The sequence below is a fragment of the Palaemon carinicauda genome, unplaced genomic scaffold (assembly GCF_036898095.1).
Source record: "Palaemon carinicauda isolate YSFRI2023 unplaced genomic scaffold, ASM3689809v2 scaffold248, whole genome shotgun sequence".
Classification (NCBI taxonomy): domain Eukaryota; kingdom Metazoa; phylum Arthropoda; class Malacostraca; order Decapoda; family Palaemonidae; genus Palaemon; species Palaemon carinicauda.
In genome coordinates, this window is record NW_027170117.1 from 97,928 (window position 1) to 113,804 (window position 15,877).

The window sequence follows — 15,877 nt, forward strand, 5'->3', positions numbered from 1 at the left end:
TTGTACACTGGTTTTCACCCACCTCCCTGGGTGTGAATCAGCTACATGATTATCGGGTAAGTTTAATATTGAAAAATGTTATTTTTATTAATAAAATAAATTTTTGAATATACTTACCCGATAATCATGATTTAATCGACCCTCCCTTCCTCCCCATAGAGAACCAGTGGACCGAGGAATAATTGAGGAGGTGTCAACAAGAAGTACTTGAGTACCTGGCCACAGGTGGCGCTGGTAAGTACACCCCCTTCTAGTATTGTGATAGCTGGCGTATCCCTCCATAGAATTCTGTCGGGCAACGGAGTTGACAGCTACATGATTATCGGGTAAGTATATTCAAAAATTTATTTTATTAATAAAAATAACATATTATTATTATGAGTTAAGCTACAACCCTAGTTGGAAAAGCAAGATGCTATAAGCCCAAGGGCTCCAACAGGGGAAAATAGCCCAGTGAGCAAAGGAAATAAGGAAATAAATAAATGAATATGAGAAATAATGAACTATTGGAATAAAATATTTTAAAAACATTAACATCAAAACATATTTCATATATAGACTATTAAAAGACTTATATCAGCCTGTTCAACATTAAAACATTTGCTGCAAGTTGGAACTTTTGTAGATCATTCCACAATCTGGTCACAGCTGGAATAAAGCTTCTAGAAGACTGTGTAGTAATGAGCCTCGTGATGGAGAAGGCCTGACTATTAGAATTAACTGCATGCCTAGTATTACGGTCGTCATAGTGGTTTTCCCGTCGCAAACCATAACGATAGCATTAAGCTATGGTAAACAGCTCTTCTAGGAGGAGGTCACTCCAAAATCAAACCATTGTTCTCTGATCTTGGGTAGTGCCATAGCCTCTGTACCATGGTCTTCCACTGTCTTGGATTAGAGTTCTCTTGCTTAAGGGTACACTCAGGCACACTATTATATCTTATTTCTCTTCCTCTTGTTTTGTTGAAGTTTTAATAGTTTATATAGGAAATATTTATTTTAATGTTGTTACTCTTAAAGTATTCTATTTTTCCTTGTTTCCTTTCGTCACTGGGCTATTTTCCCTGTTGGAGCCCCTGGACTTGTAGCATCCTGCTTTTTTAACTAGGGTTGTGGCTTAGCAAGTAATAATAATAATAATATTGATAATATATGTTTTGACGTTGTTACTGTTTTTAGAATGATCTATTGTTAATTTGCTCTCATTTATTTATGTCCTTATTTCCTTTCCTCACTGGGCTATTTTTCCTTATTGAAGCCCTTGGGATTGTAGCATCTTGCTTTTCCAACAAGGGTTGTAGCTTGGCTAGTAATAATAATAATTATAGATATTGTATTTTTCTTTGTTTCCTTTCCTCACAGGGCTATTTTCCCTGTTGGAGCCCCTTGGCTTATAGCATCCTACTTTTCCAACTAGGGTTGTGGCTTGGATAGTAATAATAATTATAAATATGCTATTTTTCCTTGTTTCCTTTCCTCACTGGGCTGTTTTCCTTGTTGGAGCCCCTGGGTTTATAGCATCCTACTTTTCCAACTAGGGTTGTGGCTTAGCAAGTAATAATAGTAGTAATTATATAGTGCCAACAATCGCCTGACTCGAGCCCTTAATTTTCCAGTTGTTCCCGGGTACAGTGAAGGATGCACGCAAACAAAGGACCCCAACCAGTGTCCCAAGAGTCTCCGGCCAACGCTCCTTCCCCTGCCCCCAGCGAGAAGAGCACTCCCGTCTCTGCCCCCGCAGCAACAGCTGGGGTTGCCGTCCCTCCTTCGTCGGGGGACCCTACGTCTGCCAAGACAAAATTTACAGAAGGTGAGACGTCCTTCGATAGTTTCACATTGTATAGAGATTTTGATATTGTGTTTGTTCCGTAACCGAAATACAAACCACGCTACTTAAATAGGGTATTACTTTCGGCGTAGCTGAAAAGACGAGCCATTAAATTTTTAACGAGGGTTTACTACTAGCGAGGGGGTAGGGGAGGAGTAGATAGGTACCCCTCCCCCCTCACACACCGGTGAACTAGTTCACTTTGCTTCTGGCTCGGGTGATGGACAGACGTGTCTGCTCTCACCCTCGCATATTGACAGCCTTAATCTTTTTTGCTTTTTCTTTCAGTTGTGTGTTTGGAAGTTGGCCTCTCTCTTTATCATGCGGAAATGCCCCGGATTACCAGACCTTGTGTCCGTTCTGCAGGGGCCAACGGTGTGATAAGGATAAAGTTTGTTGTGAGTGTAGGGAGTGGTCTACCTCCCTGTGGGAGAGGTTTTCCCGGTGCCGAAAGAAGTCCAAGCGGGATCTTTCTCCTTCAAGGATCTCCTTGAAGAAGGAAATCTCCAAGGACTCTTCTTTCGTTGCCCGAACCTCCTCCAAAGCTCCCACTCGATCGGTCTCTCCCGAGAGGCCGTCGAGTGGTAGCGTAGGCCGTACTTGTGTTGACCAACCTCAGGGTTCCGGAGAGGGAGTTGCCTCCCATAGCGAGGCAGCTCCTCTTCCTTCTCCGGGGGAGGATTTATCTAATGTTGCTAATGATGATTTATTGCAGCTTTGGGCTTCCTTGGGGCTTAAGGGTTCGCCCTCCAGGGAAGCCGTTTGACCTTATCCAGTTGGGAGCAGCTGTCAAACAGTCGCTGGTGATAGCGGAGGTTGACCCTATGTCTATCGTCGACGTTGTTGTGGCAGAGGCTTCCGGCGAGTTGGTTCAAACCTCTGCCTTGGGTGCTGATGTTGGTGAAGGCTCAGTTTCCTCCTCCGAACATCCATCGAGGGAGGGGTCAGGTCCAACGGTCTCTCCTGCAGGTGTTTCTTCCCCTCGGGGGAGTTCACTAACAGAGACTCCTCTTCGGAGGACTGACGATGTTGTTCCTGATGCCCCCAGAGGACGTATCCGACGCAAGACTCGTCGTCCTCTTCGCCGTCGAGGCCTTCCTTCTCCCCACAAAGGAGTTAGGAGGCGCCTTTTCGACTCCTCACCTTCGCAGTCCCCCGCAGAGGATCCTCACCGTGCTTTGACCGTTGCAGCTGCATCACTGGACCTCTCTGCAGATCGTTCGCGATCTCCTCCGCCTGCCAGACTTGCTGACCTTCCTTCACCGTTCCAGGCAGCTGACGCGCTGTGGGCGCCCACGCACCCCGTTTTCAAACGGGCACCGGTCCCTTCGGGGCAAAAGGGGCTTGCTCACAATGTGTGCAAGACCCTCAAGTGCCAGGTATCCCCTGTGCGCCCTCGCTCTCCTGCGCGCAAGCGCTCGCCTGTTCCTGATGTTCCTGAGACAACGACTCAGAGACATCCTATGCCAGGGACAACGCGCCAGCGAGCTCCAGCTGCAGAATCAACGCGCCAGCGCTCTCACCGATCTCCTGCTCGTCAGCGCTCACCTGCGCGCCAACGATCTCCTGCACGCCAGCGATCTCCTACTCGCCAGCACACAGCTGGACGCCCTGATCCTGTTATGCGCCACGCGCGCCCACGATCTCCAGCTCGCCAGCGCTCCCCTCCTGCTCGCCTGCGCGCCCTCGGTCTTCAGATCTGAGCACAGGAAAGAAGACTCGCTCCTCGCCTTCTCGCCAGCGATCTCCTGCAAGCCCTCGGAACTCACCCACCCGTCAGCCCTCGCCTGCACACCATCGCGCGCACTGGTTCCAGTTCCTACCGTGCGCCCTTCCAGAGGCTTCCGGGATACTGTGCGCCCACGAGCAGTCTCCTCCTCGCGCTTCCACGCTTGCTGGTCCTTCTGCGCGCCCTCTGTCTTCGCCAGACCGCGCCCCTGTGCGCCATCGATCTCCTGCGCGCCATCACTCCCCAGCATGCAATTGCGCCCACAAGCCTGCTCGCTGTAGTTCACCTACGCGCCCACGCGCACCGTCACCTGTGCGCAGTCGCACACCTGCACGTCCTGCGCGCCATCATTCTCCTGCTCGCCAGCCTCGCCTGCGCTCCCACGTGCCCCCGCGCCTTCATCTACGCGCGCCAGCGCCGGAACGTTCGCACGAGCCCAAGCGTGATTCATCGGTTTTCGCAACACGAGCCGAAGCGCGATTCCCACCAGGTTTCGCAACACGAGCTACCGAACGAGTCTTCAGGAACGAGAGCAGCTAGGTCGTCTTCACTCTCTCCCCCCCCCTGCAAGCACAAACCAGCGCGCTCGCAGGAGGAGGGGAGATCTTCAGATAGGTCCAGGCACCCATCTTCTTCCCTTTCTTTTCAGGCAGGCCATGTTGTAGTCTACTCCAAAGGATCGCCCGATTCCCTTCCCTCCAGAGGGAGTCTCTGACACTGCGTCTGTCAGTAAGCAGCCATGGTTTGAGTCCCTTATCAGAGCTGTCGTCCAGGCTGTTAAGCCCGCCTTCTCTGATTTGGGCCCCAAACCAAGGGCGGCTCCGACCCCTCTGAAGAGGAAGAGAGCAGTAGAGATCATGGTGACTTCTCCTCGGGTTAAGCTGGCTCCCAAGAAGTCCGTCAGGAAGGCCCCCCCCTCCCCCCCCCCCGCAGACTTTTTCTCCATCCCCTGTTGACGAGGTTTTTCCATCCTCAGGGGAGTCTTCCGAGGTGAGACTTTCTCCCACCGCACCAGTGGGAGCAACTCCACCTCGAGCAGGAGAATCGTCCCGTGTTGGGGCGGAGGAGAGCCCTCAGACTTCGTTACTGGAGTCCTGTATTCCTCCTAGGAGGGAACCGAAGGACTCGAAGACCATCCCGAAGTCTTCTTCCAGGACTCGACCAGAGCCAACGAGACCCGCGGAGAACGTCCACGTGTACCCCAAGAAGGGCCTTTGGGGACGGGAGACTTCGCTGCTGATTCTCCAGGGGGAGAGCAGCGAGAGTCAGAGCATGTCTTCTGGCAGGTCTTGACTCTGATGAGGAATCTCAACAAGTTTCCGGACCCGGAGATTCCCCCTCGTGAGGGCAAGGACACGGTCCTGGACCGAGTCTTTGGCACTCAGAAACCCACTAAGGCCAGTGCGGCTTTGCCCTGGTCCCAAGGTGTCAAGAGTGCCAGAGATAAGGTTGAGGGCCAGCTCTCCGAGCTCGCCTCCTCCAGCCGTTCCACTGCTGGCAACAAGCTCCTCCCGCCTCCTCGTGTCCATCAGAAGAGGTATTTTGAGATCATGGAGGAGTCTTGTTTAGCTCTTTCGTTGCACCACTCTATGGAAGACCTTACTAAGGGAGTTCCTCTTGATAGGCTCTCTAGCCGGCAAGTGACTTTCTCGGCGACAGAGATCCTAAACCAGGAGAAGGTCGCGAAGTGTGCCATGCAGGCTACTTCGTGGCTGGATGTCTGCTTGGGGTTTCTGGGCATCCTTTTGCGATCCGAGGATCTGTCCAAGGGAAGCACTAGGAAGGCCCTGGAGACCTTCCTCCTCTCGGGCACCCGCACCAATCTCGAACTTGTGGGCCAATTCGATCTTGACACGACGTGATGCGGTGGTAGAGAGGTTCCATTTGAAGGTTTTAACCGGTCGAAGTCAGCAAGCTCAAACACACTTCCCTTATGGGAAAGAGCCTGTTTGATCCCAAGGATGTGGAACCGGTGGCTGAGAGGTGGAGGAAATCCAATCAGGATTCTCTCCTCCAAAGGGCTCTCACATCGAAGTCCTACAAACCTCAAGCACCTCGACAACAATCTCGCCAGTCCGAGATGACAAAACCTGCAGTGGCAGCGAAGACAACGGTGTCTAAACAGCAGCCCTTTCCTGTCAAAGACAGGAGAGGCAAGAAGTTCTCCAGGGGAGGCAAGAATCCTAGGGGGAGCGGCCGAGGCCGCAAATGCTAGGATTGGAAATCCCCCTGCATGTCCACCAGTGGGGGGGATGCCTACAAAGTTGTGCAACCAGCTGGCAGCAACTCGGGGCCGATTCCTGGACGATCTCCGTGATCAGTCAAGGGTATCGCGTCCCGTTCATAACATCTCTTCCTCCCCTGACAGCGAATCCAGTGTTGTTGAGCTCCTATGCCATGGGATCGGCAAAGGGGCAAACCCTACGGGCAGAAGTCGAGACCATGTTAAAGAAGGATGCTCTCCAAGAGGTCGTCGACGGGTCCCCAGGCTGCTTCAGTCGACTCTTTCTTGTAAAGAAGGCGTCTGGAGGCTGGAGACCAGTCATCGACCTCTCAGCTCTGAACAGGTTCGTCAAACAAACTCCGTTCAGCATGGAGACAGCAGACACGGTCAGACTTGTAGTGAGACCACAAGACTTTGTGTACACTGGATCTGAAGGACGCGTACTTCCAGAGCCCAATCCATCCGTCTTCAAGGAAGTACTTAAGATTCAGCCTAGACAACAAGATCTACCAGTTCAAGGTGCTGTGTTCGACCATTCTTCGACACCGAGACAAGCTTCTGGGACTTTGCCAAGATCTAGGGATCATGGTAAATCTCGAGAAGTCTTCTCTGCTTCCATCTCAATGACTGGTATATCTAGGCATGATCTTGGACACCAATCTCCACAGAGCCTTTCCATCAGACAACAGGATAGCAAGGCTGAGGAGGGTCGCAGATCCTTTCCTCAGACGAGAAGAACTCCCAGCTCAATCGTGCTTACGTCTCCTCGGTCACCTTTCCTCTCTGGCCCGTCTAGTTCCAAATGGGCGCCTCAGGATGAGATCCCTGCAATGGCGGCTCAAGTCTCGGTGGAATCAAGGTCACGATTCCCCGGACATTTTGGTCCCTACGGGTCGTGCGGAACGGACGGACCTTCAATGGTGGGTGACAGACAAGAACCACTGAAAGGGAGTGGCGCTTCCTTCTCGTCCTTCCCCCGGATTTGATGCTGTTCTCGGACGCCTCAAAAGAAGGGTGGGGGGCCCACGTTCTGAACCACAGGACTTCAGGCCTATGGTCAGAATCAGAAAAGTGCCTCCACATAAACCTGCTAGAGATGAAGGCCGTCTATCTGGCTCTTCAACAGTTCCAACCGTACCTGGCGGGTCACTCCGTGGTGGAGATGAGCGACAACACCATGGTAGTGGCTTACATCAACAAGCAGGGAGGTACCTTTTCACAACAGCTATCCCATCTTGTAGTAGAGATACTGAGATGGACCGAAGTCTACTCGATTCCACTATGGGCTCGCTTCATTCTGGGCAAGAGGAATGTGCTCGCCGACAGTCTGAGCAGAGCATCGCAGATAGTGAGTACCGAGTGGTCTTTGGATCCTCTAGTAGCCAACAAAGTCCTGACTTTGTGGGGTTCCCCGACTGTGGATCTGTTCGCGACAGCCTTGAATTTCAAGCTCCCGCTGTACTGCTCCCCAGTCCCGGACCCCAAGGCACTCTGGCAAGATGCCTTCCAACAACGGTGGGACAACATCGACGTTTACACCTTTCCCCCGTTCTGTCTGATGAGAAGGGGGCTCAACCTGTCAATGACCTTAATAGCTCCGCTCTGGCATCACGCAGAGTGGTTCCCGGACCTTCTGCAGCTCCTGACGGAATTCCCGAGAGAACTCCCTCCTCGACACGAGCTACTCAAGCAACCACACGCCAACATCTTCCACAAAGCCGTAGCATCACTATGGCTTCATGCCTGGAGACTATCCAGTATCTCCTCACAGAGAGAGGCTTTTCGCAACAAGTTGCTGAAAGGATGTCTCGACACCTGCGAAAGTCATCCGCAGGAGTCTACCAGGCAAAGTGGAGAACCTTCTGTGGTTGGTGTCGTGGAAGGGGTATCTCTCCACTCGATGCCACTATCTCTGCAATAGTGGAGTTTCTTGCATATTTGCGGGAAGAAATGCGCCTTTCAGTCTCGGCAGTGAAAGGCTATCGCTCAGCCTTAAGTCTTGCCTTCAGGCTAAAAGGAATGGACATTTCCTCCTCGCTAGAACTTTCTTTACTCATACGAAGTTATGAACTTACCTGCCCTCAGTCGGAAGTGAGACCTCCTCCATGGAACGTGGTTCGTGTCCTCAGGGCTCTTAAGAGACCTCCGTTCGAACCATTACGCCAGGCTTCTGATCGCCACCTGACTTGGAAGACAGTGTTCCTACTTGCTTTGGCCTCGGCCAAGCGAGTCAGCGAACTTCATGGTCTCTAGTGTGACATCGCCCATTCAAGGGGATGGGGGGAAGTAACGTTCAGGTTCGTCCCTGAGTTTGTAGCTAAGACTCAAAATCCAGGAGTGCTGGACCCCCGGTTCGACTCTTTCCGGATTTCGAGTCTGCGTTCTGTAACAGATGACCCAGACCATCTCCTACTGTGCCCAGTAAGGAGTCTGAGGCTCTATCTTAAAAGAACAGCTGTAGTTCGTCCTCGAGTGCAAGCATTGTTGGTGAGCACAGGAAGGACGAAGAGGAGGGTCACTAAGAATACTATCTCAGCGTGGATTTGCAGGGTCATCCACCATTCCCTGAATCCAGACCCTCCTCCGTCACGTCACCCTAGAGCACATGATGCCAGAGGCATCGCTACATCCCTGTCGTTCAAGAAAAACTACTGTGACGCAGGGTCTACAAGCAGAGGTTTGGAAGCGTCAAACGACCTTCACAGCCCACTACCTGCAGGATGTGACCCACAGGAGGCTCGATACATTCTCTATCGGCCCTGTGGTGGCTGCTCAACAGCTGGTCTAAACCTCAGGCTCCTTAATGGACAAGTAACAGAAGGTTGAGGGCATTGTTACCCGGTTTTAGTCTGCATGAATGAAAAGGTATGTCTGGCCCTTATTCTTTTCTTCATCCTCCCCTCTCTTGGGGAAAGCAGCATCCTGGGTTCTCTGCACAGCTGACCTCAAACCACTGCAGGTAAACCATGCTTCCTTGTGTTCCTAGTATTAAGTTTAATACTGTCGCGTCCCCCATACCCTTACAAGGTGGTATTGGGATCGTCCTAGCCTAGAATTCCATCTAAAGGACTCCAGGTCAACTTCTTAGGACGAGTCACTCTTCATTCCTTCACACACAAGCTTACGTAGGCCGCGATCCTTGCAGAGCAAGGTACTTTCGAGGTGCAGGGACTCCTTATCTTGAGTCCTACTTACTCAGATACTGAGTCCCCGGGCAAAAAGCCAAAGCCAGTAAGGCTTGGGACTTAACACCCTTCCTAAGGGTTGTCACCCATATTAAATAGCGTCGTTTGTATTTCGGTTACGGAACAAATGACAAATTCGTAGATAATTTGTATTTTTCCTAACTATACTATTTACAGTTATGTGCCCGCCAGCACTGTCCCCCGTGATAAGTCCTACCTCTAAGCAAAGTGAACTAGTTCACCGGTGTGTGAGGGGGGGAGGGGTAGCTAGCTACTCCTCCCCTACCCCCTCGCTAACTAGCGAGGGGGTAGTTAACCCTCGTTAAAAATCTAATGGCTCGTCATTTCAGCTACGCCGAAAGTAATACCCTATTTAAATAGCTAAGGTTTGTATGGTTAGGAAAAATACAAATTATCTACGAATTTGTCATTTTATACCTGTATACGTACAGTCATCGTCCATCTTTGTCGTCTGTATTTTCATCTACTTTTGTACAGTACAGTACAGGTAAATGCAAAAAAAGATGATAATGATATTTTGAAAACACGAGGTATAGGTACAGTGTTTTTATGATGAACGAGGGCATGCAGTGGGAAATTATAGAATGGCGACAGAGAGAGATTGAGTACAGTGAATTCCATAGATTCAAACGTTCAAAGAACCTGTAAAAAGTTTAAGTGAAGTTCTAAAGATAATACAGAATAATGAGCTTTTTTTTTTAAAAAAAATTTCATGTAACAATATCTGTATGGATTCTGTATACTATATATGTAGGAATCTAGCTATCTAGCGTTGGCAAGATCAGCTGGTTGAAAATAATAGTGTCTAGATGTTGGTGGGTTTTTTGGAGTTACGAGTTGAAGAACTTTTCAACTCTTGGAGCTCATCTCTTTCTTATTTAGAGGATTTACCGTAGAGTTTTGATAGGGAAGAATAAGAAAGTGAATTTTAAACTCCAAATATAATGTCTCTGTCCTTTACTGTGTTACAAAACTAATTTATTTTTCGTATTACAGGTGAAAAAGTATTGTGTTTCCACGGCCCCCTGATCTACGAAGCCAAATGTCTCCGCGTTCAAGTGAAGGACAAACAGATTAAATATTTTATTCACTATGCGGGGTGGAATAAAAAGTAAGTGGACCTCATTGCTGACATTGTTGATACACGTATAGGAACTAACATTTGTTTTTCTGGGCTCCGACCCGTGTCGCCCAGTGAAATGCTCCTTTAGCACCATTTCTAAGGTATATAACTGCTATATATTACCAGAGAAAAAAAAAAAATTGCCTAGGGATGCCAGGTTGAACCCAGCTCGCTCACCTATATAAGGTGTCGATATAATACTGGGGCGTGATAAATCACAACCAGAGGCCTCGCACCATTTAGATATCTCCTGTCAAAATCCCTGAACAGCGAGGTGCCGTTCAACATCCCACTACTACTAACAATCCCACGCCAGTGACGTGACTCCTTTTTTAGCACGCAATTTGATAGCCGTTTTTTTCTGGATTTACCTCAAGATGTCGGACTCCACTGTCCCTCCATCTAAGTTATGTGCCAGTTGTTTTTTTATAGCAAGTGAAATTGTCTTATTAGTGTAACTGGATTCTTACATTATGAAATGAAGTGATTGGATATTTGCTATCGTTAGTATTAGCATATTACAGGTGTTTTGCTATTAGATATTTATCTGCTAGATTTAGCATACAAGTAAAAAAGTATCTAATGATTTATCTTCGCTCGAAGAAGGTGTACAAATGTGGATCTTTATATAAAGAACACCTCACTACAAAACCTGGTTTGTCCATTGAAGTCTATTCACAATGTAGTTATATTTGATTGGGGGTTAAAACAGTCCACTGTTTGACATTATTATGGTATGTTAGAGTTGAATTATCAATACTTTTTAATGTTCAGTTTGATTGCTTCATAGGTATACAGAAACTCTCGATCCTTTTGATTTGAAGTATGATCCAGTGTAACTCGAAATGCTATTGAATCATTAAGAAGGTAGTTTAGATAGAAAGGTTTGTCTGACAGAGAAGAGAGTCTACTTCTCTTCCTTCGACACTTATTGCAAAATGGTAAGGAAGAGTCGGCCAGCAATACCATTGGGGTCGTTCTACCAGAGCGTGAACCTGGTGTTGTAGCTATAACTGCTGCACTGGTGATCAGTCCTTTTTCCCTCCCAGAACTTTAGCTCTGACACCATACCAGATGAAGGTGGATCGTGGGTGCCCGATGTAACAGCTTTTGCTTGTACAGAGCCCCATCTCTGCCCCTGCTTGGTTTTGGGTTCTCTGGATCCAAGAAAGGAGCAGCTGGTATAACGTAATGGCTAGCTCTTCTGTGCACCTGAAAGCGGAACTTGGCCACAAGTCTGCGTGTAACTGGTCCCTGTTGTGTGTTGAAATTCATTTGAGTTCTTGCTTGGTTCTAGTACCTGACTGGTTGAAACCAAGAGAAGTAGGGTGGTCCCTTGTCCAAAGAGCCAGAGAAACGTAAGTTGGAGCAGTACTTTTTGAAAGTTATTGAGCTAAATTATCATCCCACGACCTAGGAAATGCTACCTTGGCGTCTTCGAGCCAGTTTTGGTGTTTTTCAGGGTTTCAAGTCTTATTTCAGTCATGGATGTAGTAGGTAGAGGGGTATTGATCCAGGTGGACTCTCTGGTCTGTGGATGTGAGAATTCACTTCAGGCTACTCGATCAAAGCAGATCTTGCCTTACTCGCTCACTTGGCAAAGGGGGTTCTGTGTCCCAAATGAAAACTGTGCTTTTTAGATAAAGCTGTATGTGTTTGTTGACAGTAGTCCTTCCCCTACCTGGATCAGATTTAAGTAGAAGGTTCTTTAGATTTGATGGCCTCTTTCCAGCACTGTCCGTGGTTGACCTGTGTTAATCAGCAGTAGCGGACTTTGTGAGTCCAACAGAGTTAGCAATCATGGAGGCGAAGCAATGTCCTGTAGGCTATTACCATTTGGAAGAAATATTCTTATTTTCTTCTCGCACCAGACATCCAACCTTCGCGGTAACTTCTTCAAGAGAACGAACTTACTCATGTTGGTGCCCTGAATGGCTCTACTTATTAGAGGAATACAGGACCAACTGCTGTAGTACTCATGTTGGTGCCCTGAATGGCACTACTTATTAGAGGAATACAGGACCAACTGCTGTAGACTCTTCGTTGGAACTGGTAAAAACAAGAAGGAATTGTTCAAGAACAGTCCCATGGCTTCATGAAACATTCAAGCAGGTCTATACATTATCTGGTAAAGGAGAAGACTGCTAAGCTTGTGCAGCAATGCCCTTATGATTGTACATAAGGTGACAGAGTCATGGAGTCTGGTGACATCAAACCACCATCATTTTCAAGTTCAGGAAGTAGTCTACAAGTTCTTAGTCTTAATACCTCCGCCAACATAGTTTGGAAGAGGTTCTATTTTTGCCCCTGTTTGTCTATTTGTGAACAACTTCCTTGTCACAGTGTCACTCACAGAGTAGTGAAACTTTCAGGGATTAATTTTTATGTCGAGACAAGGAAGTGATTCAGTTTTGAAAGTCCTAGATCAAAGATTAAGGTCAAGCAAAAGGTCGACTGAATTAAAACTAATCTTTACTCCAAGTTCGCACTTGGTTGTCGCATAGACTTCAAATTTGCCTAGGGTCTAAATTGATTCTGGGGAAGGCAAGCTGGTCTCGAGAAATAAGCTGCCGTGGTGGAGGTCTGCACTATTAGAGTGCTTTTATAGTTTGTATTATGTCATATTGTGATTCCTCTTCTCACCAACTTCTGTAGTTCTCCCAGCTGCTTCTTCAAAGAACTGACAAGCAAATTGTCTCATGATTGATTTCCAGTGTATGTCTTGAATGAAAGGTAAAATAATTCTTATACTGCTTTGAATAAAGGTTCAAACAGAACAGGTATTTTAGAAGCCCCTCCCCTATCCATTTATAAGTGAGTGGTTGGAAGAGTGCATACTAAACTCATTGCTTCATATAAGCCATGGTTGGACTGCCGGGAGATTATGTTCTTCTGGGACCTAGTTAAAACCTGCTTGTAATACTGGACCAGGCCCCAACGGTTACTTCATCTCCTCGACTTGTTTGTACATACACATACATACATACATATACCAAGGCACGTCCCCCAATTTTGGGGGGTAGCCGACATCAACAAATGAAACAAAACAAAAAAAGGGGACCTCTACTCTCTACGTTCCTCCAGCCTAACAAAGGACTCAACCGAGTTCAGTTGGTACTGCTAGGGTGCCACAGCCCACCCTCCCACATTATCCACCACAGATGGAACTTCATAATGCTGAATCCCCTACTGCTGCTACCTCCGCGGTCATCTAAGGCACCGGAGGCAGCAGCAGGGCCTACTGGAACTGCGTCACAATCACTCACAATCCTACTTAGAAAGACTAAAGGTTTTTATTTGTATAGGAATTAATAATTTTGATCAATTTCATCTCGCTTAACTGTCCCTCTGTTCTTAGACAAAATTGTCTTCCTCAGTCAGAAAGGGATGAGTGGATCCCCCTTACACACTGTCATAACTGAACTATCTTCCAAATAATTCATCGGTCGTTTCCCTCCTGAAGGGTACGCAGTTTCCCTGTTGAAAATATCGCACTGCTGATCAGGGAGACTATGAACTTTTATTGAAATGTTACACGTCTGTTCAGAATTTCTCTTCCACAGGAGGAAATATCCCGTTGCGACCTTAACGCTTGCTCTTTCCTACGTGCTCCGTTAATGATCTTCTGTTGGTCATGTCGGATGTACCCCCGAGTGTGAACCTCGTGGAGTGGCAGTGTTCTCGCCATCCAATTTCTCTTCCTTGTCCGCTTTCTCCGGGGAAGTTGACGAATGGGACAGTGTGGAGTGGCAGTGTTTTCTCCCTCCGCTTTCTCTTCATTGGAAAGTTGTTCACGAAGTGGGTGGTCACTTAGGAAGGCCTTTTGCTTAGTTCATTCAGACTTGACAATCATCTTTTTCATTTGGGAAGGGTTGAGACATTGCTCTCCTGCTAACTGGTACCTTTAGGGTCAGTCGAGTGGATCAAAGTACAGAGACCAGGGGAAGGTTGGTCGTTATGCTCGCCTTCCTGATATCCTGTCGTGACAAGGGAAGATTATTCTGTTCCCATGATGTGCTTCTTCATTCTGATCTCATTTCTGATTGGTACCTAGGGGATCTGTTAGTTGTGTGCCTCGTTGAATCTAATGGTGGCCGGGTGAATATAGATCGATACTTCTCAATTCACTTTTGAGTTTTTACCTCTACTATTGGTATCTTCGGGGTCAGTCAGTGGAAGGTGATACTGGTATGACAAGTAGCTATTTGCACCTGCTCTATGAACAGTCCATCCCAATTGGGACACCCGACTCCTGAGACGATCGAAGGTAAGGATATAATCGTTCCCCTTCGGAGGGAGAGGGGCTCGTTAGACTTGTAATATAAGCATAAGGTGCGAGGTCCCTCATGGAATCAGTCGTCACTCCCCGTTGAGGAAGCCCATGTAGTTTCTTCCTCCGGGAGGACATCGGTGTTGGGTGACCAAATTCGTCTCCGAGGAAGACTGGCAGGCAAAGGGAAGAACTCTTCTTCTTATAGCTCTTCCTCTAGAAGATATTTTAAAAAAAAAAGTTGTTGGAATTGGGAAAATATTTCAACATTATCATAGAAATGTCTGCAAACATGAGGTTCTTTTGATCATGTTTGACATATTGTAATATAGTTTTAAGTTTGGATTTTTATTTGGATGAGAAGTGATATTGGTATTCAGTAATTATATTATTAATATGATAATAATTATTATTATTATTATCATTATTATTATTACTTGCTAAGCTACAACCCTAATTGAAAAAGCGTTTCCTAAACACGCCAAAAAGCACGATAAAAAATGGCAACCAATGTTTTGTTTACGTTTCTCTGATCATAATGAAGAAACAAACGCATTTACTGTACACATCTGTGTATAGGTTAGTTTTTGCATCGATTATATTGATTATTCAGTACAGTATGTTGATTTTGTTATTACCAATATGTATATATATATATGGGTTATGAAAAAAATCCGCGAAGTGGTGAATCCGCGATGGTCGAACCGCGAAGTAGCGAGGGTTCACTGTAATCATAACCTTGCGACTCTTACGTATCGCTACGGCTGTTGTTCTTGAAGACGAATCTCTAGAAATAAATGGGAATATCCAGACGAAAACTAATTACATTTGGGTAACATCATTACCGGTATTGCGAGTTTGGACGTCAAATTGATGGAGTATGCTTCCTCCGATGCCTTAGATGACCGCGGAGGTAGCAGCAGTAGGGGACTCAGCAGTATGGAGCTTCATCTGTGGTGGAAAATGTGGGAGGTTGGGCTGTGGCACCCTGGCAGTACCAGCTGAACTCGGCTGAGTCCCTGGTTAGGCTGGAGGAACGTAGAGAGTAGGGGTCCCCTTTTTTGTTTTGTTTCTTGTTGATGTCGGCTACCCCACAAAATTGGGGGAAGTGCCTTGGTATATGGATGGATGTTACCGATTATGAAACGATCTTCCCAACTCCCTGTTAGGAATAGGGAGACATCATTGTTATTTTTACCAGGATGTAGTTTATTTGGTTCTTAATTTACTGGTCCTCAACTTTTAATTGGTTCTAAGAAGATACAGTATTTGTAAATCCAATTTTGTCCTAGGGTAGCCTAACCTAAATTTCATGCCTATGTTTTCCAGCTACGAAAATCAAGAAATAGTCAGATTTCATATGAAATAAATATCAGGTTATTACAAATTTGTTTTGCTTACTATATTAACCCTTTTACCCCCAGGCTATTTGGAACTTTCCAACCCTTAACCCCCAGGGGTTATTTTTCTTTCAAGCACATTTTGCAGTATATTTTT

At 47.1% G+C, this 15,877-nt stretch overlaps 1 protein-coding gene across 4 annotated transcripts in view; it reads left to right on the forward strand.

Annotated features, from left to right (window-relative positions):
* The window catches only part of MRG15 (MORF-related gene 15), an 82,617-nt gene that overhangs the window by 13,145 nt on the left and 53,595 nt on the right, over positions 1-15,877 (forward strand). For all 4 annotated transcript variants that reach the window (XM_068368603.1, XM_068368604.1, XM_068368601.1 and 1 more), the window contains exons 2-3: positions 1,617-1,810; positions 9,984-10,098. In XM_068368603.1, coding sequence (XP_068224704.1) covers positions 1,639-1,810; positions 9,984-10,098 — 287 coding nt within the window. In that variant the 5' untranslated portion in view covers positions 1,617-1,638. The remainder of the gene's footprint in view (positions 1-1,616; positions 1,811-9,983; positions 10,099-15,877) is intronic.